At 42.7% G+C, this 24,013-nt stretch overlaps 1 protein-coding gene across 2 annotated transcripts; it reads right to left on the bottom strand.

Annotated features, from left to right (window-relative positions):
* Nucleotides 1-5,342: 5,342 nt before the first annotated feature.
* Nucleotides 5,343-22,436, bottom strand: capn12 (calpain 12). Of its 2 annotated transcripts, XM_087851005.1 has the most exons (23): nt 22,291-22,436; nt 22,010-22,223; nt 21,106-21,175; nt 20,250-20,368; nt 14,182-14,315; nt 13,892-14,063; nt 13,737-13,820; nt 12,748-12,833; nt 12,575-12,652; nt 12,325-12,488; nt 11,959-12,233; nt 11,861-11,872; nt 11,687-11,760; nt 9,940-10,062; nt 8,979-9,015; nt 8,810-8,881; nt 8,670-8,715; nt 8,307-8,368; nt 7,932-8,000; nt 7,754-7,832; nt 7,277-7,393; nt 5,632-5,684; nt 5,343-5,551 (listed from the first exon to the last, which is right to left on the bottom strand). In XM_087851005.1, exons 1-23 carry the CDS (start codon nt 22,434-22,436, stop codon nt 5,525-5,527), a joined length of 2,313 nt encoding a protein of 770 aa, XP_087707131.1. In that variant the 3' UTR covers nt 5,343-5,524. The 2 variants fall into 2 exon arrangements, with proteins under 2 accessions (XP_087707131.1, XP_006795419.2); XM_006795356.3 differs by lacking the exon at nt 22,291-22,436 and having other exon boundaries at nt 22,010-22,284.
* Nucleotides 22,437-24,013: the final 1,577 nt, after the last annotated feature.

Raw genomic sequence — 24,013 nt, 5'->3', positions numbered from 1 at the left:
GAGTATTGATTTGAATGAATGATTGTGCTGCAGGCTTGCGTCCTCGAGAGCCTGCATTCTGCTGTCGAACCGGACTATGAACTAGAAAGTATGAACTAGGAACAATGAGAGTCTAAGCTTTGTGTACTTAGCTTGAGAAACACCCTGTTTTAAACCCCACCTATTTTAAACTCTTTCACCTCCACTTTGTAATATGGAAAAATCTAACTGAACCTTTCTAGCAACCTAATGAAAAACACAGTCTTCAGAGTAAAAAAAAAATGTATAGAAATGTACTCACATCATCAGATTTTGACAGATCCTCACATGAGGATCTTCTTAATCCAGTTTGAAGTTTTTAATTTTCATGAATGAGGCAGAAAAATACTTTTTTTTTTGTAGATTTATTCTCATTTCACAACACTGAAAGCAAAGGCACATACTGCTTCAGTAAGTTTCTGATTCAAAGCTGGTCTTCCTCCCATTGAAATGGCAATTGTTTGGTTAATTGGTGATTTTAAACTGGCTGTAGGGGGCTGGCTCTTGCCCTGTGACCACTGAGATAGGCTCCACCCCCCACACCGGGACCCTGAACTGAATGGTCGCTATCCTGTCATGGCATATTTTGGGACCCTGAACTGAGCCTGTTCGTTCACTCGTGTGCAAAGTCAAAATGTTTGTTATACAAAAAGTTTATTGGCTGCAGGTGAAAAAGAGAAAGCAATATCCTGCATGCAAATAATAGCATGAGAAGTGGTTGTCAGGTATTTGATATTATTTCAACAACTCTCAGCTGCTGGATTTGGTGCTGACTTTTCATTCTCCGTAACAGTGCAATTCAGTGTTTCAATAACCTCTTAACGACTAAAGGGCAACTAATTTAAATAAACTGACTACATTCTAAGGAAATCACCCAGTTTGCATAATACTGGTCTTATTAAAACAGCTGGATCCCAGTTTCTTTGCACGAAATTAACCTTTGCCTGCTATAAATCCCTTTCTGCTGCAGCACTCTCCAACCTTAAGTTACCTCACATAAAAAGACTTTTCTAAACACTGTGAAGCAGAGAATTTAAACTTTACTGCCCAAACAGACACCTACACATGGAAGGAATAAAAAAAAGTGAAAAATAGAAAAGCTAAAAATCCATAAATTCATCTGAAAGCTCTAATCTTGCTGTCTGAAGTGAAGGCGCAATAGAAAGGGAGTCTGAGTGAGATGTTACATCACCTCATTATTTCTGTGCCAGAGTCAGTGACTGTGAAACACCTGGACAACCATCTATAGCAGTTTGCCATTTAGAAAATAAATAGCAACAACAGGAAGAGGAACGGAAAGGGGAGAGGTGCATAATGTAGATGCAAATCCTGATCTTTGCCTCTCAAATTATCAGCTGTCACTCTTCACGACTTGTAAATAAACACACAATAAATATGCCCCACGTTCCGTGCCAGCATAGACTCGCGTCTTAAAATACCGCAGCTCTGACGACTGAGATAGTACTGCTCATCAGATTTATGCGTGAGCAAACCCAGTCTAAATTTGCACCCAGTGAGCCAACTTACGCAAGCCTCCCTGGTCTCCCTCCTGTCTATACAATGGCTTAAAAATCTCACAGTTCTCAAAGCATCCCTGCTCTCCCCAGATCCCCACCCCCACACTATACACTACAACTTCGGCACTATTCTTGTACCAGCCCCCGTCGTCGTGGCACAAAAATACCAGCACCTCCAAGAACAGACGCCAAGCCTGTCAGAGCATCATCACATCCCACAGGACAGCTGAGGGGGGAGAGGAGGGAGGATGGCGTGAAGAAAAGAGGGGAGGAGAGCAGGTGGAAGGATGAGCACAGCTGCTGTCGAGAGAGAAGAATCAACAGAGAAAATACAGACTTTATACGAGGAAGAGGACACAGTTTACGGTTTTATCCTGGCAGATCAGCCGCAAACTGTTTCTCTTTATCTTGATATGAAGGCTCCTGCCTGAGCTGGCGCTCTTCTCGGGAAGTGTGGGCTGTGGTGCCACAATATTTACAAGGATCATTAGAGATACCAAATCAATCAGAATAACTTCTAAAAAGGTTAGTGCTCATTACCTTTTTAAGGCCTTTAGGGATTTGGTAAAGTTTTAACGGTTATCTCAGTGCTGCCTCGTGGGTGTCTCAGGGAAATAAAAATGTCTGTAAAGCTGTAATTATTGAAGAATGAACAGAAATGTACTTGTAGTACTGTGCAAAAGTCTTGAGCCAGCCCTCATTTCTTTGTAGTTTGCTTTGGAAAATGGAAAATAGGTGCAGCGATTCATTAAAACAACGTGCTAATACAGTATATAAGTGAACCCTCTTAGGCAGGCTTTCCTGTAAATTCTTTAAGTAGTCTTCAGGAATAGTTCTCCAGACTTCCAAAGCTCCTCTTTGGATATTGGCTTTTTTCTTTTTGTTCTGTTCTCTGTCAAGATGATCCCACAATGCTACAATAATATTGAGGTCGGGGCTCTGGGGAGGCCAATCCATGACTGATAGTGTTTCACTCTGTGTTCTTCTATCCAGGTTTGCTTTTACTACCTTGGCCTGTGTGTTTGGGTTCATTGTCAAGCTGAAAAATGAAGGGATTGCCCATCAGATGCTTTCCACATGTTACTGCATGGTGGTTCAAAATATGACCATAATTTTCTGCGTTTATAATTCCATCAGTTTTGTTGAGATCTTTAACACCACTATCTTAAGTGCAGCTCCAAACCATGACACAGTCTCCACCGTGTTTTAGACATGGCTGTGTCCTCTGACTGCTGTACCTCTCTCTTGACCTTCTCAGTATATACTGATGGCAATATGAACCAAAAATCACTCCATCAAACCCGCTGCCACTGATTATCCGTCCAATTCTTGTATAATGTGGCATACTTCGACCTTTTCTCCCCGTTTTCCTGTCTTACAAATAGTTTCTTTCAGTTATCAGAAAGTGGTCCTGGGTCAGGTCTTTGCTGGGTTTTTCCCCTCTAGCGCTTAAAGACGTGACCTTCGGTTTCTATTCATCTCATGAATGTAGTTTTATAGGTCCGAGACTTCTTCTGTGCTCCGCTTGCCTGGTTTCCTCAGATTTTTTTAAGGCTACACTGAACAGGATGTCGACATGCTGAAAATGTGGGATCGGATATCTGGGGAAGAATTGCCATATAAAGATATGATGGCTGTTTTTCCACTGACGAATATATCTGGATATAACATGTATTTTTAGTTATTTTACTTAAATTATTTACTATTTTATGAATTGTTTTTTCTCTATTCTTTCTAATTTTATCTGCTGTCTTCTAATTATGAACTGAAGCAATAAATGTAATAAACTTTAATCAGTAAAAACAAATCATGGTCCCCAGATAATGGATCCCCATCACTTGTGTGTAGCCTCCTGACTTTTCTTCTCACACAACCATGAAATTCACATTTGCAGTTTTGAGTAAAATGGCTCAGATATTTCATTATCGTGAACTTGGTGCACACATTCATGATCCCTGTGTTATCAACTGGCTCAAAGTTCAGACAAACAAATGTGGAGTCCACAGAGGTAAATTCATTTGAGTCAGTTAAACTGATTGGAAATACACAGTGATCAAATCTTTAAAAGAGAAACGTTTAGCCCCAAACCACACCTAAAAGTATATGCTTATCTGCTGTACACAACAACTAATATTAGCTCACTAAGCCTTGTAAACAATTAACCGAGTGCCTACAGGTGTGCTCCTCCACCTGTTACACAAAGAAAGGAAGAGGTCTGCGACCCTAGACTTTATTGAGGCTCAGTTCAATATGAGAGAGTAAAGTGGTCCTTTAGTAAATATCACAAATCCTGGATGAGAGTTAAGAGGAAATTTGTCATGAAGTCTGAAGTGAGGAGGACCCGAATGCAGGACTCAGGTAGACAAAATAACAAGAAGCAAGACTTTTACTTGGCTGAAGGCAAAGTCTGAAAATCTAACCTCGAGGCAGCACACGAGGGGAGCCAGACAATCAAAGTTTAACAGGAAACAAAATGGACACGAAAACTCAAATTTAGGACGATACAAAGAAAAATTGGGGTGGTATGAATAACCAAAGATGGAAACCAATATGATATAATAAAAATGAATTAATCACATGAAGAATAAACTGAAAGCAGGAAGCCAAAGATTTTATACGCAAAACAGTAAACGCAAATAATAGAAAATAAGAATCCAAACCTCAAAAAATATAACCATTCCCAGGTACATGCAGTACTGCTGAAGGACTCAGTAACCATCAGCTTCTGCCTGATTCATTCTTTACAAAATAAGTGAAGTTTTTCTCTCACTTTTCTGCGAAACATCAACATGACACATCGTCTTTCTGTTAGCACAATGTCGTTTTGCACCATTGTGCCTCAATGCAGGCTCCAGAAGCTGCTAACCTGGCTGCACGCTATCAGTTTAGTTTCTTGTTGCTTGTTTTATAAACCCTCTCCAGGATAAAAACACTCAGATAAGAGGAAGCCTCACGGTTTGAAAGCAGGAAAATAAATAAATAACTGAATAAAGTAGGTGTTTGTGAAGAAGATGCCGTACACAGAGAGCAATCATAAGAACCACTCTCTATGGGTCCTTCCTGTCTGCCTCTCCCCTCTCCCTTGCTTTTGTCTCCTCCTCTCTCTATCACAATGTAAATGGACGGTTGCCGAGGGCAACCTGTGTGTACTCACCTAAGGATGAACAGGAGGTGGTGTGTGAGTAAGGGGGCTATTAATAGCAGCATGTGTAGAAAGGACATTTGCTCGCTTGCATGCGCATGAGTGTGTGCGCACCTGTGTGTGTGTTTGAGAGAGAGAGAGTGAGAGCAGCCAGCATGTACCAGCAGGAGGAGGAGGATGCAGATTGTGAGACTCAGACACTTACTAGAGAGAACAGGAGGGTGGAGAAAGGGTGAGGGATGGATGGAGGGAGTGAGGGAACGTAGTGGAGGAGGGGGCGAATGTGTGTTGACGCTGTACGTGGCGTCAGTGTGATAAGAATAGAGATGGTGCGTGTAGCTGAGACATCACCCTCACACCCTCGGTGGGGCAGGCAGTACTCGCTCTGAATGTGTGTGTGTGTTAATAAGTGCATATATCTCAGGGTACGCTTGTGTGTGAGTGGATGAGTAAGGTGTTGGGGTTGAAGTGTGTTTTTCTTTTCACCATGTGGGTAATTGAAGTCATCTGTACCATTTAATTCAACTGTAAGAATTAGAAACATATTTTCTTTTGCCATTTCAAAATCATTTTGGCACTTTTATGTTCTGAAAGAGGGACTTGAGAGCTTTTTAAAACATTTTTTGTCGCTGTTTGACGCAAAAGACAAAAGCACGGAGGACATATCGGTTCTAAAACTGCTTTTATTACATGTGGAGTAACATAACTGGATTTGATTACAAATTGTAGGACTACTCAGTTAAGCAAGAATGCAAGAATATAACAGCAAGCAAGCGAGAGCAGCTTCTCTCATATTTCTCCGGTAGCTCATCGGGGTCCGTGTGGAACAGCTTTTCATGAAACGCCGTCACACTGTCAGAAACTGAAGCAGCCACTGTGGATTGACACGAGCAGAAAATGAAAAGCCTGTTCAGGTCCGGGGTCAGTGCATAACCGAGCATGTTTGATACTCACAGAGTTGATCCCTCTGTCTTTCACCTCCTGGCTGATCTCAGACTCATACAGAGCTGGGGGAAAAGGGGAGGAGATGACTGCATGTGATATATTTGCAGAGGCTCAACACTCGACTCATCAGAGCCAGATGGTTTTCACTGAGGTGGCCAAGTTGAGACCAAGTACTTACATCAGGGCATCTGGCACGACAGCTGATACCTTGTTTGTTCTTTTTGTTTTTAACTAATTCATTAATTTTTCTATTTATTAAAAATCTCTCTTATTTCATTATACAAGCATGATTGCCATGCGGAGGTACACTGTAAGTAAACTGGGCTTTTCTTAATTGATCCATCACTTGATATATAAATAAAAAAAGAAGATATTCTAATTTTACTGGACACTTCATCAGGTACACTTTACTTTTACCACGTTGGACCTCTTCTTCCTTGACAACCCCTTTAATTTTTTTATGGCCCGGACTCAACAAGGTGCTATTTGTCGGCTGCACATACATGATGTGAATCCCCTGGGCCATCGCATCCCAAAGGCACTCTATGATTTGAGCTTTATGACATGATGTGTTATCTTTCTAAAAGCAACCATCAGCAGAAAGAGGAGTGAACGACCCTCTTTGAAGTGAGGGGGTGGCTTACAACACCAACTGTCTGCCATTTGTAATCCAGTTTTGACATCTCTTCCCAGACGCCTTAACGCCGACTCAAATCTCGGAGCATTTGTTCTGAGTTAGTCATGTGGTAAGGTGCAGCAAGGTCTCACAGCGGGTTCACCCGAAACCTTGGCTGATTGTGACCCACACCCGTTTTCACACCTGGATTTTTGTGATTAGGCAAAGGAGCAATAGGCCAAAAATAATGGGTGAAAGCCAACAGCCTAAAAAGTGTGATCGCGATTGAAGAACGTGGCTCAGTGGCTCTGATATAAGCCTGTCCATGTAGGCTACATATGTTAATGACAGGGTTTTAAGCTGAATTCTAAATTTCTCTGAGAACCAATAAGGAATAGATGTACAATGCAGGATGGATCCATACTTTCATGACGTTTACTCCAAACAGTGACCATACTATCTTAATGTTGCAGCAGAAATCAAGATGCATTAGGCCAGGCAACATTTTTCCAAACTTCTGTCCAGCCTTGTTGAGCCTGTGAGAATTGTAGCCTTAGTTTACAGAGGGGCTCTCAGTGTGGTCTTCTGCTTTAAGGGTTTGATATGTTGTCCATTCAGAAATGCCCCTCTGCATACCCTCATTGTAACAAGTGGTTATTTAAGTTACTGTCCTGTCATTTTGAAGCACTCTGTCCATTTTCATCTTACCTCTTATATCAACAAGGTATTTTCACACAGGGAACTGCTGCTCACTGGATATTTTCCTTTTTTTGAACCATTCTCTGTAAACCCTAGAGGTGTTATTTTTGGGAAACTCTCAGTACATGAACAGTTTCTCTAATACACTACCAGAAAAACTCTTCCCCCATTCTGATGCTCAGTTTGGATTTCAGCAGGTCATCTTGACCACGTCTACATGCCTGATTGCACTGAGTTGCATTAGTTGTGCACAATAACAGTAATGGATGCGCTAACATAGCACAGTAGAGTGCACATGGATGATAGATGTACACACAAGTGTGTGTTTGTGTGTGTTACCAAAAAGCTTGCGCAGCCTGGTGACACATGACATAAAGCCGTGGAAGGGCATGTCCAGCTCTCCAGATGTGAACCGCTCAGACAGCAGCTCAACCACCTTGTTATCGCACTGGAATCCTGGAAAACAGGGATGAGCGAAGGTGTAAACCCAAACTGTGTGTGTGTGTACATGTTTAGACATCTTTTTGAGGACAGAAAACTGGCATGTCACTATACTTGTGGTGACCAACAGTCACTTATGGGGACAAAATGCCATCCTCACAAGTTTTAAGGCATTTTTGAGGCTCAAAATGCAGTTTTAGTGTCAGGGTTACAATTAGGTTATGGTTAGGTTTAGTCTAAGGGTTAGGCATTCATTTTTGATGGATAGGGGCTAGGGTTAGATTAAACGACTAGGGAAAGCCTAATGTTAATTAGATGTCCTCACTAAGATATGAAAATGAGTGTGTGTGTGTGTGTGTGTGTGTGTGTGCATACCAACAGCCTGCAGTGTTGAGCTGAGTTCAAAGCGACTCATGCTTCCAGAAGAATCCTCATCAAACTGAGAAAAGATGGACTGAAAAAGAGACCAGCATCAGTAACACTGACATGACTCTCATCCACACACACACACAGACACACAGACACACACATGTGCGCACAGACTGAGCTGTACCTGCAGATTGCGCACACTGGCCAGCAGGGTTCCTGCTTGCTCACGGCTGAGAGCGCAGCGCCCTTTAGTCTGCCAGCAGAGTTTAAGGACATCTCAACAGGACAGAAGACAGAGAGATAAAGTTATAAGGAAGGAGCGTGATAGTGAACAGCAGGGTGAAACAATGACTCAGCTGCAGAAGTCAGCAAGCGTCTGCCCCGAGGAAGCGTGAAACAAGCAAAGGTCAGTCTGGTTTCTAACAGCTGCAGCTGTAACGTGAAGAGCACGAGGACGTGCCTACAGCGCAGACAGTGTCAGCAAGGATCGCAGTGCACCGCAAGCAAAAAGACTGGTATGCGAGTGATGTTAAAGAATAAACTGAGGACAAAAGGATACATCCTCTCCAAAGATGAGCTCTCTGCACGTCTCCAAAGGCAGATGGTAATCTTTCTCAAGAACTGTGATTAGGGAAGAAAGGCACAGATTGATGGAGAGGGAGAAAACAAGGGTTTAAATTGGATTTAGCAGAGGAAAGGTGAAGGTGAGGACAAGTGTCGTCACTTTTCATTACTCAACTGAGTTCAATTTACTTCATCTGACTGTGTATGAGCCTCTGTCTAGACTGGCGACCTCTGTGGCTGCACTGTTCAAACCTATGAAGGAGCTGCTTTGCTCCCATCTGGTGGCCACTGTAGGTATTACACATAAATACAGACTACTACTAAAACTGACTTCTGGTAATGCAGTGGATGCTCTGACCTGAGTTGAACAGCTTCATGATGTCTTTGACGTTCAGCCTGTCATCCTGCACAGTTGAGAAACAGTTTTTTTTCTTAAAAAAAGCTTCAAAGCTTTCTTTACTTTGTGAGCCTGAAGTGTTTGAGTGCTATTATTCTTACTAGGCCAGCCTGCTTGTCAAAAGTCATCTCCACTCTCTCTTGATCCTTTGAGGTGACAGGAGCGGTCATCACCTGATAGAAAAACAAAACAAATATAAACATACTACAGCTTTTAGCACCTGTTAGCATCTAGTACTGTAATGTGTACCGAAGAAGTCTGTGAACTCACTTGTGAGAAGCTGGAGGTGCAGGCAAAGTCTTGAGTCCTGGAACACAGAGGCCATGTCAGATTGTTGTACTTGTAAAAAAATCTGGCTGACTCATTTGCACAAAAATAACTGCAGTAAAGCACTAAGATACTTTAGGCTACTTAAGTAGCACTAGCAATACTATAACAATCAGAGGTCCTGCAGTCTAATTTCTCCTTGGTTGAAAGCCAAAAAATGACTCACAATGCATAATGACTGCAAAGCGCCTGCACGCCTGTTATTATCTTATGTAACCTGATAAAAAATATAGGTATTACTGTACTTCGGGGTCTCTACTGTTAATACTCCTGCAGGAAACTTCATCATTTTTTTTAACTGACTCATTTAAACTGAGCGTGTGCAGATTTAATTGCATAAACACACACCTGAACGCGTCAGCGTGGTTGCACAAGGCCTCTAATCTATGACCAGCCATCGTACTTTATTTTTTTGAGCTGGTCTTTTGTTATGGGATAAAAAAGTTTCCCCAAAACCTCTAACATCAGGCAGTGTACAAGAAAACAGTGCATTACTACAAGTACTTCACAGTTTAATTTACATCAAGCTAAAATAGCTTTTTTTCACAGGGTATTGGTATGGTGCCAGCTTGTTTTATAAGCTGCTTGCAGTGTTTTATATTTAACATATAATTCAGCCTCTGATAGGTACAGGGAAGTGTGGGTGACTATGACTGTGCTGTTCAGTGTGAGTGTTGCGGCAGGTGATTCAGGCGTGCAGCTGAGCCCTCGGGAAGTGAGTTTATAATTTGTCAGAATATCTATGACGAGTGCAGACGCAGGGAGACGCACACACAATAATTCACACATGCTATCAGAAGTAGTTTTTTCTCTGTTTTCTGACATCAGACTATGCAGAATGTTTTTCTTTATCCTTGCTTTGGAATCTTTTGGGGGAATGAAAGCTAAATTTCCTCCATCTTACTCGAGAGTGTTTCCGATCTTGGAGAAAGTGCGGACGAAGAACTCTCCAGGGATGTTGGGTCGGTAGGTGGATACCACAATGACGTAAGTACCTGGATCCAGGCGCATCTTTCTCCACACACCTCTGCAGGACAAACAGCATGTTTACTGATTCTAACAAATAAGCTAAACGATTCTATGCACAAAACATGTCACACATACCCTGCTCAAAAACATTAAGGTGATGATCGACCACTCGACCACACAAAGTCAGATAAACTTCCCTGTTGGTCCCTTCTAGGAAGCATAAACCATTGTGAATGTATTTCACCTGCTTTGGAAATCCCACAGCGTTTGTTGGAGAGGCAACAACAAGACCATCCCCCGTTCCTGTCACTGTACCTGCACCTGCTTCACATAGCTTCTCCAGAATGGCACATCCATATTTACTGTTTCTACCAGCACACTCACACAAGTATGGAGGAGATTTCAGAGATGAGGAGAGCTGGAAAGAACCATAGAGGCAGCAGCAGTACCAGTAAATACTCCTTTTTGTGAAAACAACCAGAAGCTCAACAAAATTATCCCCAGCAGGATGCCCACATCCTGACCAAACTGTCAGAAACAGACTTCATAAGTGTAGTTTCAGGGTCAGACCTCCTTTAACTCTTTCCCCCCATAAAGGCAGCATTTGGCAACCTCCATTGTAGGCTTAATGACAAGTTTTGACACCTCAGTATATCATAAATGAAGATATGGTTTGACCACAAGAGGTTTCTGCCAGGTTTTTCCAAGAGTCACCTGGCAGAGACCACCACACTCAGTCACTATGTTCTGGCCTGAATATTCATATTTCAAGCAGGCCTGAAATATGACAGAAGCCACTCAGCTCAGAAAGGAGCGTGATGGATTACTCGTAGTAATAGAGTGATCAGGACCGGATCAGGACCAGGACGGTCCCGATCAACTAGTCCAGGTAAGAGACACAAATCTGGAGTGGACATGACAAATATCAAAATGTGAAGAGGCAACGAGACCAGTGGTGCTCTCCGGTGAATTGGTCTGGAGCACAGGCATTCTGGTAGTGCTTCTGTTCCTCATTGCACCATCAAGCAGATACCAGTTCCGGGGCTGGCCCATCTGTGGACATGTCTGTCTCTCCTCATCTTTTCCTCCACACTCTTGATGTTCCAGCATTGAGTATCTGTGCAAGCTGAATGCGCTGCAGGTACTGTATCATGTTACCAGTCGTGACAAAGACACTAGCAAAAAGCAAACCTGGAGAAAATCACTCAGGAGGAATGAGGAGAGAGCAATGGTCATCACCTTCAAAGTAATTTTGAATGTTGTCCTGTTGCCTCTCCAGTGCATCTGCTGTCATTTTCATTTGCTCCAAAGCAGGGGAAAGGGAATGGTTTCTGTTTCCTGACTGGACAGACCGATCTCCCTTAAGTTTAACTAACTGTGTGTTATACTTTAATAATCGAGTCTTCCCTTAACGATTTTGAGCATATGATACAGACTGTAGCTCCTCTGGCTGACTAATTTTCTGTTGTTGTTGTTTTTAAATCTCTTTTCTGTTCAAAATTCTCTTACATAAAAATTAACTTCAGAGTCAGCTCAGGTATTACTCAAAATTAGGACTAAAAGTGTCTCAAACATTCACGACAGCATCAGGATCTGCAGCTGTTGGGATTATCGTGTGAACGCGTAGCTCTCTTTGTGTTTGAAAGAGCAACATGCAGTCTCTTCGTAGTTTCATCTTATACCTTTGAGCTTTGTACTTCCCAGAACGACACGCTGGGCGATTCTTCATAAAGAAGCTGCGGTCCAGACAAGTGTTCTGCAGTTATGTGAAAAAAATAAACAGTTACTGAGAAATGAAAATAGTTCTCATGTTAATTTGATTTTATATAAATTATTGATAATTGGTAGATATTTACCTCAGAAGGAACCTGGAAAAAACAAAGAAAGAGTCACATGAGTGTGTCAAGAAAAAGAGTTAAGATGCTGAAACGTTAAAGCTGGATAAATATGGCACCTTATAGACGTGAAAGCCGATGTACATGAAGTTGAGTTTATCCCTCTGCCTTCGGTTTTTCTGCAGCAGCTCCACCAGCACCGTGCAACGTTTGACTTTCTGCTTCTGCTTCTGCTTCTCGGCTCTCTTCTTCGAATCTGGGGTCACAGTCTGATCTTCCATTTCATCATTGTCATCCTCGCCATCGTCCCCCATGTCGTCGTCATCGTCCTCATCCTCATTCTCGTCCTTCTCTTTGAGGACCAGTGTATACTGGGGATTTTTCCAGAATGTTTCTGGGGGGAAAAAAGCAGAGACAGCAACATCTGGCAACAGAAAGGATCCCAGTAAAGCTTGAATGAACAGTGATCCAGATTTGAACCGTACTGTTATGTTTGCGGCTACCGCCAGCAGAACTCCCCGGCAGCCAGCAGCCTTTGTGTTCGGTGATGGCCCAGCTGGCAGGTGTGCTTTCTTCATCATAAGAGTCTGGATTGACGCTGCAGAGCTCCACAACATCAAAGAGGTTGGAGAAGTCCTCGGCACTGATCCTAACAGAGACGGCTACTCGCATCAGAGCTCTTAAAGCCGCAAGAGATTTATTCACTGGTTTAAGTTTTATGTTTCTTCTTCTTACCAGAACTCTCCGTCTTCAACGCATTTCACCTCGATCCTTTCCTTCTCTGTCGGGTCCACGTTCTCCCACTCTTTCCCCCTGCAGTCACGCACACGCAGAGACAAACTCGACATCCGTGGATGTTCTGTAAACTGCAAGTGGGCGTGCTCTCTTTGTGTAACATGCACACTCACTTGTCACTCCAAGGTCCGCAATATTCGATAAAACCCCAGGGGTTTCTCAGCCTCAGCAGCAAAATCTCATCTGATGGTTTTGTCAACTAAAATTTAAACAACAAAAAAGAAGCTTATAAAACACACATGAAGTCTTATTTTGAAAGGATAATTTTTCACTATGTTGTTATTTATATCAAGATTCGAGAAAAAGTCTTAAAATGTATAATTCCATGAAAAAATGATCGGACTATGAAAGTGCTGTGTAAGATCTAGTCTGTTTACAAGAACAGATCATAGTAGACTGACAGACATTAAATTACAATAAAGTTGATTGTTCTGTAATCAGTTCCATTTGTTTGTCTGTCTGCTTGTTAGCAGTCTAGCATCCACAGATTTCAAGATATCGTTTTTAAATTTTGTGTGATGGTAGATACCAATAACTTGAGTTGATTTCATTTAGGTGAAAATCAGTAAAAACTTTATATTACCCACAATTTTGGAGGATCGTCTTCAAACTTCGCAATATTCTAGGCCTTGAGGGACATGAATACCAAGGTTGGCTAAGCATTTGAGTTCGACCTTCACTGTTAGCACCCAAGATCAAAGTTGACCTTGAGAAAAATTTCAAGAAACCATATCGAGTAACATATCGTATGAAAGGATATGGAGAGAGCTGTACAACAACCTTTTTATGTTTTCAATACGACACCCTGCGACGTCACAGTGACGCCAGCATCAGCATGTTGTAATAAAAACATCATAAAACATTAAAGTTTTTGTTTAGCCCTCTGAGTGCTCTCGTTCATCTTGATCTTTTTTTAATTTGACGCAAGATTAGACGACATTCCATCAAAGTAGAGCGGATTATGAGTCAATTACATTCCAAGATATAATATAAATGAGATTACATTTATTGTCACATTAAATTTCATCAGCTTAGAATAAAATGATATAATGTGAGATAGCGTGAAAATTGTGCTCACTAATGAAACTCATCTTCGTGATACCTTGTCAGCGTCAGTTATGGCGTAAGCATGGCCCTTTATCAGCCCCTCTCCTGTCACCTTGCCGATATCTGAGGCGCTCTTGGCCTGTGAAGACAAACACAGGTTAACATCCACGTGCGTGAGTGTCAACATCTGGAGTTTGGTGCTGAGTGTACCTGGATGAAGCAGCTGAGCAGGCTCCCTCGGGACAGAGCAGCAGCCAAGGACCTCCAGAGGACTCGAGGGGTACGAGAAGAGATCTCCAGCGAGCGGGCGATGCCTCCAGTGAAGTCCTCCATCCCCTCTGAAATGTTGCCTCCCTTCAGGCTCCCGTAAGATCCGATTAACCTACATATGGGAGGTGAGAAAAGTGGCTATCTCTGTTAGCGACATAACACAGACAGAAAAGGAGTGGGTGATCTCAGACATTACAACCCAGAAACATATGCTGGTTGTGGAAACTGACTTGGCATAGGCCTTTTCCACCAGGGCGCTCCAAAACTCATTGCGGGTGCGAGAGTAGCTGAAGAGCAGACGGCCTTCGCGTACTGGCAGCCTGTCATCCACAACCACCTCCACCCACTCACCATACTGCCAGAACTGCACAGAGGGAGGGAAGGAGAGAGAGACGGCGACAGAAGAGGGAGACGTGAGAAGAGAGGAGGAGAGGATGTAATGAGTCAGGAGGAACTGTAATGAGGAAGAAAACTGAGTGAGAACGTGAACATTAGAATCAACTGATTTCTTTTGGCCAGCTGGGGTCAGTAGAAACGAACTATTAGGGATGCACAACACCCCCACCTTTAGACTCTGCAGTTTGTCTGTGTCAGGCTGGCCTCACTGAGTGAAAGGCTCCGTACTGCCGTATTCTGTCTCCATGTTGATACTTTTGGTGACAGGACTATTTGCAAGTGTTTATGATGGGCAGCTCTGCCAAGGCAAACATGTTGAGCCAACCTCTGTGGTGACCCCTCGTAAACATGGGAGCAGCTGAGAGTAGCTTTTTCTTTCATTAGCATTAGCTTAGGTCTTTTAAAATGATATAGGTGGTATTTGTCAGTGCAAATTTAATACATTCAGAACAGAGATTTCAATATAAACACAATATACTGTGAAGGCAGCTGACTCACAGTAATACAGTGGGGGAAATAATTATCGGATCGCAGAGTTTGCTCACATAAAAAGAAATGAACAGTGTCCATGGTAGTTTCATTTTAATGGAGAGAGACAAAATATCACAAAACACATTACATAAAAGTTATTCATTTATTTTTATGTCATTAAATTAAACAAGTCTTTGATATTAAAGTAAAACATGACTTAGTACTTGATGGAGAAATCCTTGTTGGTGAGCACAGCGGTAAGATGTTTCTTGTAAATGGTCACTAGATTTGGTCACCACATTTTAGAGGGGATATTCACCCAGGCCTTTTTGCAGAACCTTTAGATTTCTTGGCTGCTGCTTGGTGACTTGAAGCTTCAGCTCCCTCCACAGGTTTTCTATAGGAAGTTAAAGCCCGGAGGCTGGCTAGGCCTTTCCATGACCTCAGTGTGCTTGTTCTTTTTCCACTCCTTTGTTGTGGTAGGTTTTGAGTCACTTTCATGGTGGAAAATCCACTCAAAACCCATCTTCAGTGTTTTGGCTAAGGGAAGGTTCTCCTCCAAGATTTTATGGTACATGGCCAAATCCATTGGTCCCTCAGTGCAGTTAAGTCATCCTGTAGCCTTAGGAAAAAAACAGCCCTAAAGCATAATGTGCCCACATCTATGCTTGACTGTGGGGATGGTGTTCCTTGGGTCATACTCAGCATTTCTCTTTCTCCTAACATGGCGTGTTGAGTTGGTGCCAAGAGCTTGATTTGTCCAACGAACTTCTCTGACTAATTTGAAGTTAACTGGCAAACTTAAGATGGGACTGTACATGTGCCTTCTTAAGCATAGTGTATTACCAATGGTGCTCATAGTGACTGTGATCCAACTGCCTTCATATCATTAACAAACTCCACCCATGTAATTTTGGGCTAAACAACCACCTTTTTCATGCTCATCTTCACCGTGTCAGGCAGGATTTAAGCAGACTGGCCCATCAGGCAACCAGAATTTTGGTTGAGTTGTAGAGAATCAAATACTTATTTGATTCAATGACATGCAAATCAATTTATAATATTATATTATACATTATTATAATTCATGACATTCTGTCTGTCTCCATTAAAATGAAACTACCAAAAAAATGAGAGAATATTCATGTCTTTGTAAGTGAGCGCAGCGGTTCCCTGGCCTGGTCCGTGAGTCGTTTGGTACTGAACCGCGAGACTTGAGGCTCGAGTGTGAAATTTATGGTTTTCGGGGTTTTTATTGGTTTTTGTTGCTATTTTTTAAGCGTTTTTATCGTTAACTCTGTTTCCCTGCGTCTTTTCCCATGTGTTATGAATAAATCTTATTTTTTGTGGTACCTGTACTGGTTTTATTTTGTTGTATTTATCCGCAACACTTTAAAGGCAGTCCGGGAAAAGGTTGTCGGACATAAACCGGTCCGTGGCACTAAAAAGGTTGGGGAGCGCTGAGTGAGCAGACTTACAAATACAACCAGAGATCAAATCATTATTTTAAGGTTTTAAGGTTTTTGGTTAGGGAGCAGTTTCCTTTGGGTGCTTTCCCAGTTCTCACAAATGTTCACCTGGGATAAACCACATTTTCTGTCAAACATTTGCACCATCAATCTCATCTGGGTGGCTGTTTTGTCTAAATTTTAACTTTAATGACCATATTGGTTAGTAATTCAGTTAGCTTTCAGTCTTATCTTAATTTGTATTTCAGGTAACTGAAATGCAAGCAGTGTGGTGGTACAGTGGTTAGTAGCACTGTTGTCTCACAGCAAATAGGTCATGGGTTTCAATCCACTGGCCAGAATTTGGGTGTTGTCCATGTCCCCTTGGTTATTCCAGTTTCCTCCCAGAGTCAAAAAACGTGCACATTCGGTTAACTAGTGAAAAACTGTAGGCGTGAATATTTGTCTGCCTCTCTGTGGCCTTGTGATATGTCGGTGGCCTGTTGAGGGCACCCTGCCGTTCACACATGTAAGATCTGCTCCCCACAATACCCTGAATTAGCAGGCTGAAGAAAATCGATGAATAACTGAAATGTTTCAGTTAGTAGTTTCGTTTTTGTCAGCTACCAGTCAGTTTACGTCCAAGTAACCATGGGAGCCGAGCAGACTGCTTTAAACACAAAGGAGATGACCAAAGACCAGTGTAAGATTATTCTGAACTGTTGCAACGACTAAATTAAATCGTGCAACAAATTTAGGAAGACTCAGCGTACCTGAATCAATGACAGGTGCATAGAGAGAGAAAAATATAATAATAATATAATATAATCTCTGCACACTGTCCCGCTCAACATTACTTTTTTTTTTTCTTTTTTTTTTTTTACAACGTTTCGATTAACGTGACCTTCGTCAGTTACAGAGAAAAATTAATGATTGATGATTAAATTAAGTAATGGAAAGCACTTTAAACTGGTGTGTTGTTGCCTGTAGGTAAGATCGTCTTGCCTCAATTAATGCTATAATTTAATATTATGGCTTCACATCAACAAGAAACAATCAGGGGACTTATCAGCTGTCCAGATATGAAGCTTCAAAAGGTTTATAAAGGAGAATTTAAAAACAACAGCTCGTCAGGTCGTTACTGGTCATGGCTCGAGGTGTGTACCATACTGTTAACGGTGTGTACACAACAGTAGCTGAAAGCAGGCTTACACTGGTCTTTCATGGCTGGTGTGTGTGTGTGTGTGTGTGTGTGTGTGTGTGTGTGTGTGTACAGGTGTCCCGGGGGAGTCACTACCTGCATGTCTGAACTGCTCTCCAATTACTCTGACAGAGCAGAATCATTTTCCAGTCCTTCCGTCCTGCTTGTTCAGTCACGCCACATTCTCCACGGCAGTCTCTAAAGGTCCAGAGCTTCGAGCCAAAACAATCACTTCCCGATGTGTCTGCTTTTGCAAGATTCATGTGTCTATGAAGTATTTTATTGATTTGAGCAAGTTAGAGCCAGAGAATAAGTGTTGAACTCTCCAGATAAGAATCACCAATTCTAATGAGCTGATAAAGATTTGGGTTTACGTTTGTCTCCCTCAAGCTTGGAGGCCTTGCAGAAATGACTCCAGGATGAGTTGATACGTGTCTTAGCTGCCTTCAATAAATACCAGAGCCGTGGCACAGCAGCTTACCAAAAAGACAACTCACAGAAAGCATTTTTCAAAGGATAGAGCCAAATCAGATAAAATATAAATTAGTTCAGGCAATCTGTCCTTAAATTTAAAGGGTGTCTAAATATAATTATGTTTGTGGAGGCCTCACATTCGTCAGAATAAATGGCTCTTCAAAGGCGCTCAAGCAGGACCAGACAAAAAGCTTTTAGTCTCGTGTTATGTTGTGCAAAACGATATGTGACCACAAACTTTGGCAAGAACTACCAGCAGATGAACTAGCTCGAGGGCCACAGACTGATGTGTTTTGTGTACATCTATGCTGAAAAATGACGATAAGTTTTTGTGTGTAATGATTTAATAAAAGAACTCAGGGAAACACTTTAATTGACACTTTTGGCTCCACATTTGGCTAAATGTGTGATCGTGTCTTCAAATAAAGCAACTTGATACAGCTCTGGGCCTGCAAATCTGCAAATTTAAGTCAAATCTGTGCTGTCAACAACACAAGCTGTATGCAAAAACGGACGTACTCACTGTTGCCTAATGATTTGTTAAGTCCTGTCAACTTTGAGCTGCTCGATTACCCTCATGCTGTTTTATGATCAGACATGAGAAACCTCTGCATGATTATACTAAAGTCCCCGGCCAACTCTGGGTCGGGGACAAGTTCCTGACCAAGTGGAGGAATTTAAGTATCTCGGGGTCTTTTTCACGAGTTACGGGAGAAGGGAACCAGAGATAGACAGACGGAGTCGTGCTGCGGCTGCAGTGATGCAGACGCTGTACTGGTCCATCATGGTGAAGAGAGAGCTGAGCGTAAAAGCGATGCTCTCAATTTGCAGTCTACTTCCCGACCCTCACCTATGGTCACAAGCTGTGGGTAGTGACCAAAAGAACAAGATCGCGGATACAAGCACAGAAATGAGCTTCCTCCAATGAGTGGCTGGCCTCTCCCTTAGAGATAGGCTGAGAAGTTCAGCCATCCAGGAGGGGCTCAGAGTAGAGCCGCTGGCCCTCCACATTGCAAGAAGCCAGTTGAGGTGGTTCGGGCATCTAACAAGGATGCCTCCTGGGCGATTCCGGGTATGTCCCACCAGGAGGAGGCCCCCGGGCAAACCCAGAGCACGCTGTAGAGATTATATCTCTCGGCTGGCCTGGGAACGCGTTGGTGTTCCCCCAGACAAGCTGGAGGAGGTGGCTTGGAAGAAGGAGGTCTGGGCTTCTCTACTTAGGCTGCAGCCCCCATGACCCGGCCCCAGATAAGTGGAAGAAAATGGATAGATTATACCAAAGCATACTCTGTTCGATGTGTGTCCATAACTTACAAAATGAGCTTCACGTTGTATGAAATATGACTTAAAACTGCAGTAATCCACGTTCACCTGTACTCAGAGAAACTTTTCACCAGTCTGAGTCACGTCTTCAGTTCCCAGTACAAACACGTAATGACCAAAACCAGCAGCACAGACTAACAATGGCCCGTGAGGTTAGTTTTATGGTTGTTAATATGCAAATTTTCATGACCGTTGTTTAACGCCTGTGAATACCACTCACAGAGAGTTCCTTTCTCCACTATGTGCACATTCTCACTGAAGGAGTGGCCACTGGCCTGCAGGTGTAAACAGACTGTTGAGTACTGACCTGATGGGGCAGCTCTTCTGTGCCCTGCCTGAGGTTGTTTGGCTTCCACAAAGTATAATTCATAGCAATCCCCTTGGCATTTAATTGCAAAAAATATATTAGTCTGTTTGTTTTGAGTGACCTAATACTTGGGGTGGACCAGTTTTTGGCGCAGGGATTTGAGGTTTGAACGCCACAGAGACACAGTGTTTTGAAAAGATGCATCTCAGCTATTCTGATGCTCCTGACACATAAGGCATCACTAAAGGTTTTTGCTTAGGGAGCAGTTAGCTTTCTTCTTTGGGTGCTTTCACAGCGCTCACAAAAGTTCAGCCACAATAAACCAAATTTAATCGGGGCCTCTTTGACATGATGTTCTTCCTGCTGGTTCCCTGGTTAGGGATCGTTCGCTCTGTGTTGTAACTTCCTGATGTAACGCCCAGTTTGTGCTCCATTGGATGATGACAGTCAAACCTTAAATCAGTATACGCTGGTTTACAGTCCACATCGACCTTAAAATGTCCCGCATTACTGATGGTAATTGCACAGACCAAGAAAGCTAGCCTTCCGTAACAGCATGGCAAATAGGCCTCCCTCGAATTGTCTGTGGGCAATTTGCATTGAGGATAATATAGATGCTGTTTTGGGGGAAAGAGTGAGCATCGTTTCTCATTAGTAAGAAAAAGAGTCTGTTCTTACCTTGAAATGAAAGATCCCTGCGTAACGGTCGCTCAGGCTTTGGTTTGGTGGCACCACCTTCATAAAGAGCGAGGGGTGCGCGGTCAGACAGGACAGGGCAGCCAGCAGCCAGCAGTTACCTGATAAACAGGAAGAAGAGTGTGACGAGTTTAAAGGTGATCACTTTTTATATTTATTAAGTATTTCAGAGGGTGGTGGTCTCCCGCATTCATGTTAGGTAGACTGGCAGCTCTCCGTCACACACGTAATTAACCACATTCTTCTCCAGCAGCCAACATCTGTTCTGTGTTGCAGATGTTGCAGTAACTGTTAGCATCTGTGTAAATCATGGGAAAACACAGACTGAGATTTAGCTTAAAAGGAAACCCAAATGTAGACATGGAGACAGAGGCAGGCGGAGGAGGAGGGGGAATTGATCGGTGCCAGTGACATGCTCGCACACATCCGACAACACAAATCATCAATGTAGAAATCCCAGAGGTGGAGGACGAGTTTGCTGTTTTGCAGAAAACTTCATCAAAATTGGAAACAGACTGAAAAACGCATATTTTAGCTGATGCTGCAGACTAATAAAGCTGCAGCTCGATGGGGTAACGACCCCCAGCAGATTTAGGATTTGATGACCACAAAGAGACACGACTCTTTTCCCTCTGGCTGCACATTAGATGTTTTGGTCCCTCTGAGCCTGTTTGTCCCCGTTGTACAGCTACTTCAATCGCCTGTATCCATTTAACTGGGTGTTGTGCAATCCCAGTTTGAGACATTTCCACATGACTGGTTTCATCACTCAATCCCTGGGGATTGATAATAAACAGCTGGCAGATAAAAAGATTATTCTTGTTCCAGATGTACTCACCAAGTTGGCCCTGACAGATATCAGTGGTTGCAGTCGTGTCCTCGACAAACACAGCGTTCTTACTGATTTCCTACAGAAACAGAACAAAAAGAGCACAATTTACAAACTCTGCTGTTATAACCATGAATGTTTTACCTCCCGCGATCCCCGCATCCTCTTTAAGAAGCCATTAAACTTTGACTTCCTTTATACTAATTCTACCAGAGAGTTTCCGACTTTGTCATAAACTCATTGTGGCCATGACAGGCATTTTTCAGACGGTGCCTAGTTCTTATATTTGTTTTTTGTGCTCAAATCTTAATTTCTGTGAGGAAGATGATGGTGATATGTTTAGAATAACAAACAATATATAGAATAACTTCAATGATTGACCATTTAAGATAGTTTTAATTAAAAACACTAAGTTATCTGACATTTTACAGAATCATTTATCTGGCCCTGTTTTACAAGGATTTCCCTGGAAAATATATATATTTTTTAATTACTTTTGAAGTCCAAACCTTTATTCTTTGTTCATGTACTTGGTTACTTTGTGACTTGGTGTCAATATAAAACTAGATTAAGGATATGTGAATGGACATTTGGCTCTTTTCTTGATGATTTGTATAACCCTTTCCAGTTGTCCCTCACTTGGTTCTTTCTCAACTCCTTCTTCTCAAGGTTTTTCCACACCTGTGACACACCTGGTTAAATCTGTTTACATCCACATCAGCGCTGCTGAGAGCTCATGTGCAGAATGTGGGGGAAACATTTAGAAACACATACCTGAAAAACATAGAAACTTTCTTTAACTCCAGAGTTTTTGTTTGAATCATGCTAAATGAGCCCACGAACACCTAAACCTCTGCAAAACCGCTGGCTTTTTATGCGCATGCACAACATGTCAGTGGTCAAACCTTCGCACCTTGGGTCTCTTCCATTGAATAGCCTTTTTAGGGTCCGGGTCTTCCGGTGTCCCGATGGACTTCTGCTCCGCTGGAAAGGTTGGATCAGAGAACAGCACGCTGGACTTCAGACACTCTGCCTGGAGAGTTTCAAAGTCCTGGTCCTTGAACTTGATCGGGTTCTCAGTGGAGCCCAGAGGAGTCTCGTTGTTGGTCGCCATGTCAGTGGGTGTGCTGAAAAATGCTATCAGATGCCAAATGTGAGAGCTTAAATACAGTAAAAGAAAAAGCGCACACCCACCGGATCAGGCGAGGGCTGCTGGAGCGCCTCCCCGGCTCTGCCCAGCCTGGAAAGGTATGCGGGGCGCCCGGGGGGCCTTCGGTGCGGGAGTCGGAGTAATAACACGGTGCCAGGGGCGCCTTTGATCTCTGGAGTTTATTGTCCATCGTGCTGAGAGTGCAGACAGATGCGAAAAGGGATACGAAAAGGGGTCTGTGCAGGGACTCAGCAAGTGCCACAAAACTTCACTCAAAACTATGAAGAAACTTCAAATCTTTAAAAGTTTCTGTTTGCTTTCTGTAAAACATCCAGAACTGTGACTGCAGCACGTTTATGTTCGCGTGCGTGCAGGAAGCTTGTTTCCAGTGAGACCCAAAACACCAACAGGAATCATTTTAAACCTCTAATAAGGACGAGCATGTTATTCATGCATGCCGAGAAAACCCCAGTCAGTTCTCCAACGCCAGCGCTAGGTGGCAGTGCACTCCAGTGGACGACACACCACAGATCACTGCGGGACTCATGGTGAAAGCTGATTTACTCACTGAAAGCTCTCTAAACGCGATATATAAGAGGGGTGGCAAATTAAAAGAAAACCCCTGATCTTTGACCTCTGGCAGTGAGGAGATCTGCAGCAGCTCTGAGCTGCTTCCTCTCATGATGAAACATTTCAGCTGTGATGGCAGTAGTGGCTTCTTCCAGGATGAACACCCAGCTGATCACCTTTGGGCCTGCGGGAGAGTTTATGCTGCGCTTTCATCATCAAATACCAAAAAATGTGAGAACATCCCCGTGGAAGAGTGATCCTCTGTGGAGATCAGGGTGAATGAAGAGCGAGCCCCGAAGCTGCTCTGGTGCCACATGCTGATTGATTTCCGTGGGCTTTTCCTTTAATTTGACACTGCTTTATATAGTGCACTGTACTGTTTTTATTTAAAACAACAAAACTAAAGGCGACATAAGGGAATAAAAGGCAATATTATAGTTCTTTCAACAGCCTGTACTTAAACATTTATGCTGTTGTCCATTTTGTCTGTTCTGTTGTATGTGTAGACAAAGAAAATAAAGCTGATCTTGATCTTGATTTATATAAAGTGTAAAAACTCCTTGTCAATTAAAGACTTCATGCATTGATGCAAACACAAAAGAAAGATTTGTTACTCCATTCATCTGGAGGATGTGCTCCAGGAGGGATCAAGGAAGCAAACAAGTCACTGAACTAAAGTGATGTTTCTCCTGTTTTTAGAACATAAATATGAGACATTTCCATGTATAATCACATGTTTGCCTTTTATCTGCACAAATCTTCCTTTAGAGGAACTTTTATGACACTGAAACTGAGTTGGAACAAAAATAATCCAGCCTGCTTCACAGAAAATTGAATTTAAATCCTGACCTAAATGTCTTGAGATGCTGCCTCACCCATATGGACCCTTTTAAGCGGTATCCGGACAGGGGTGCTTTGGTTTGGCCTCCCTTTTTGTGATATGGCCTCTGAATCTGAAGTGGACATCCAATTACACCTCCTACACCCCCACCCTCCCCGAGCCCTCTGCTGTCATTCAGCGAGTTTAGGTGAATATCCACCTCCAGGAAGCTGTTGAAGCGTCTCCAGCAGTCCTTCCATCACACGCCTGATTACACCGAAAACGAGAGACTGACCGGGACTAAACAAACAAGAAGAATAGCGACACGTATCCGCCTAATGGTCACCATTTAACTTCATTCATGGGCTCTCCATTAT

This window comes from Neolamprologus brichardi, chromosome 14 (assembly GCF_056152115.1).
Source record: "Neolamprologus brichardi isolate AB-2024 chromosome 14, ASM5615211v1, whole genome shotgun sequence".
Classification (NCBI taxonomy): domain Eukaryota; kingdom Metazoa; phylum Chordata; class Actinopteri; order Cichliformes; family Cichlidae; genus Neolamprologus; species Neolamprologus brichardi.
The sequence above is the reverse complement of the archived record's forward strand: the minus strand, read 5'-3'. Positions and strand labels throughout refer to the sequence as shown.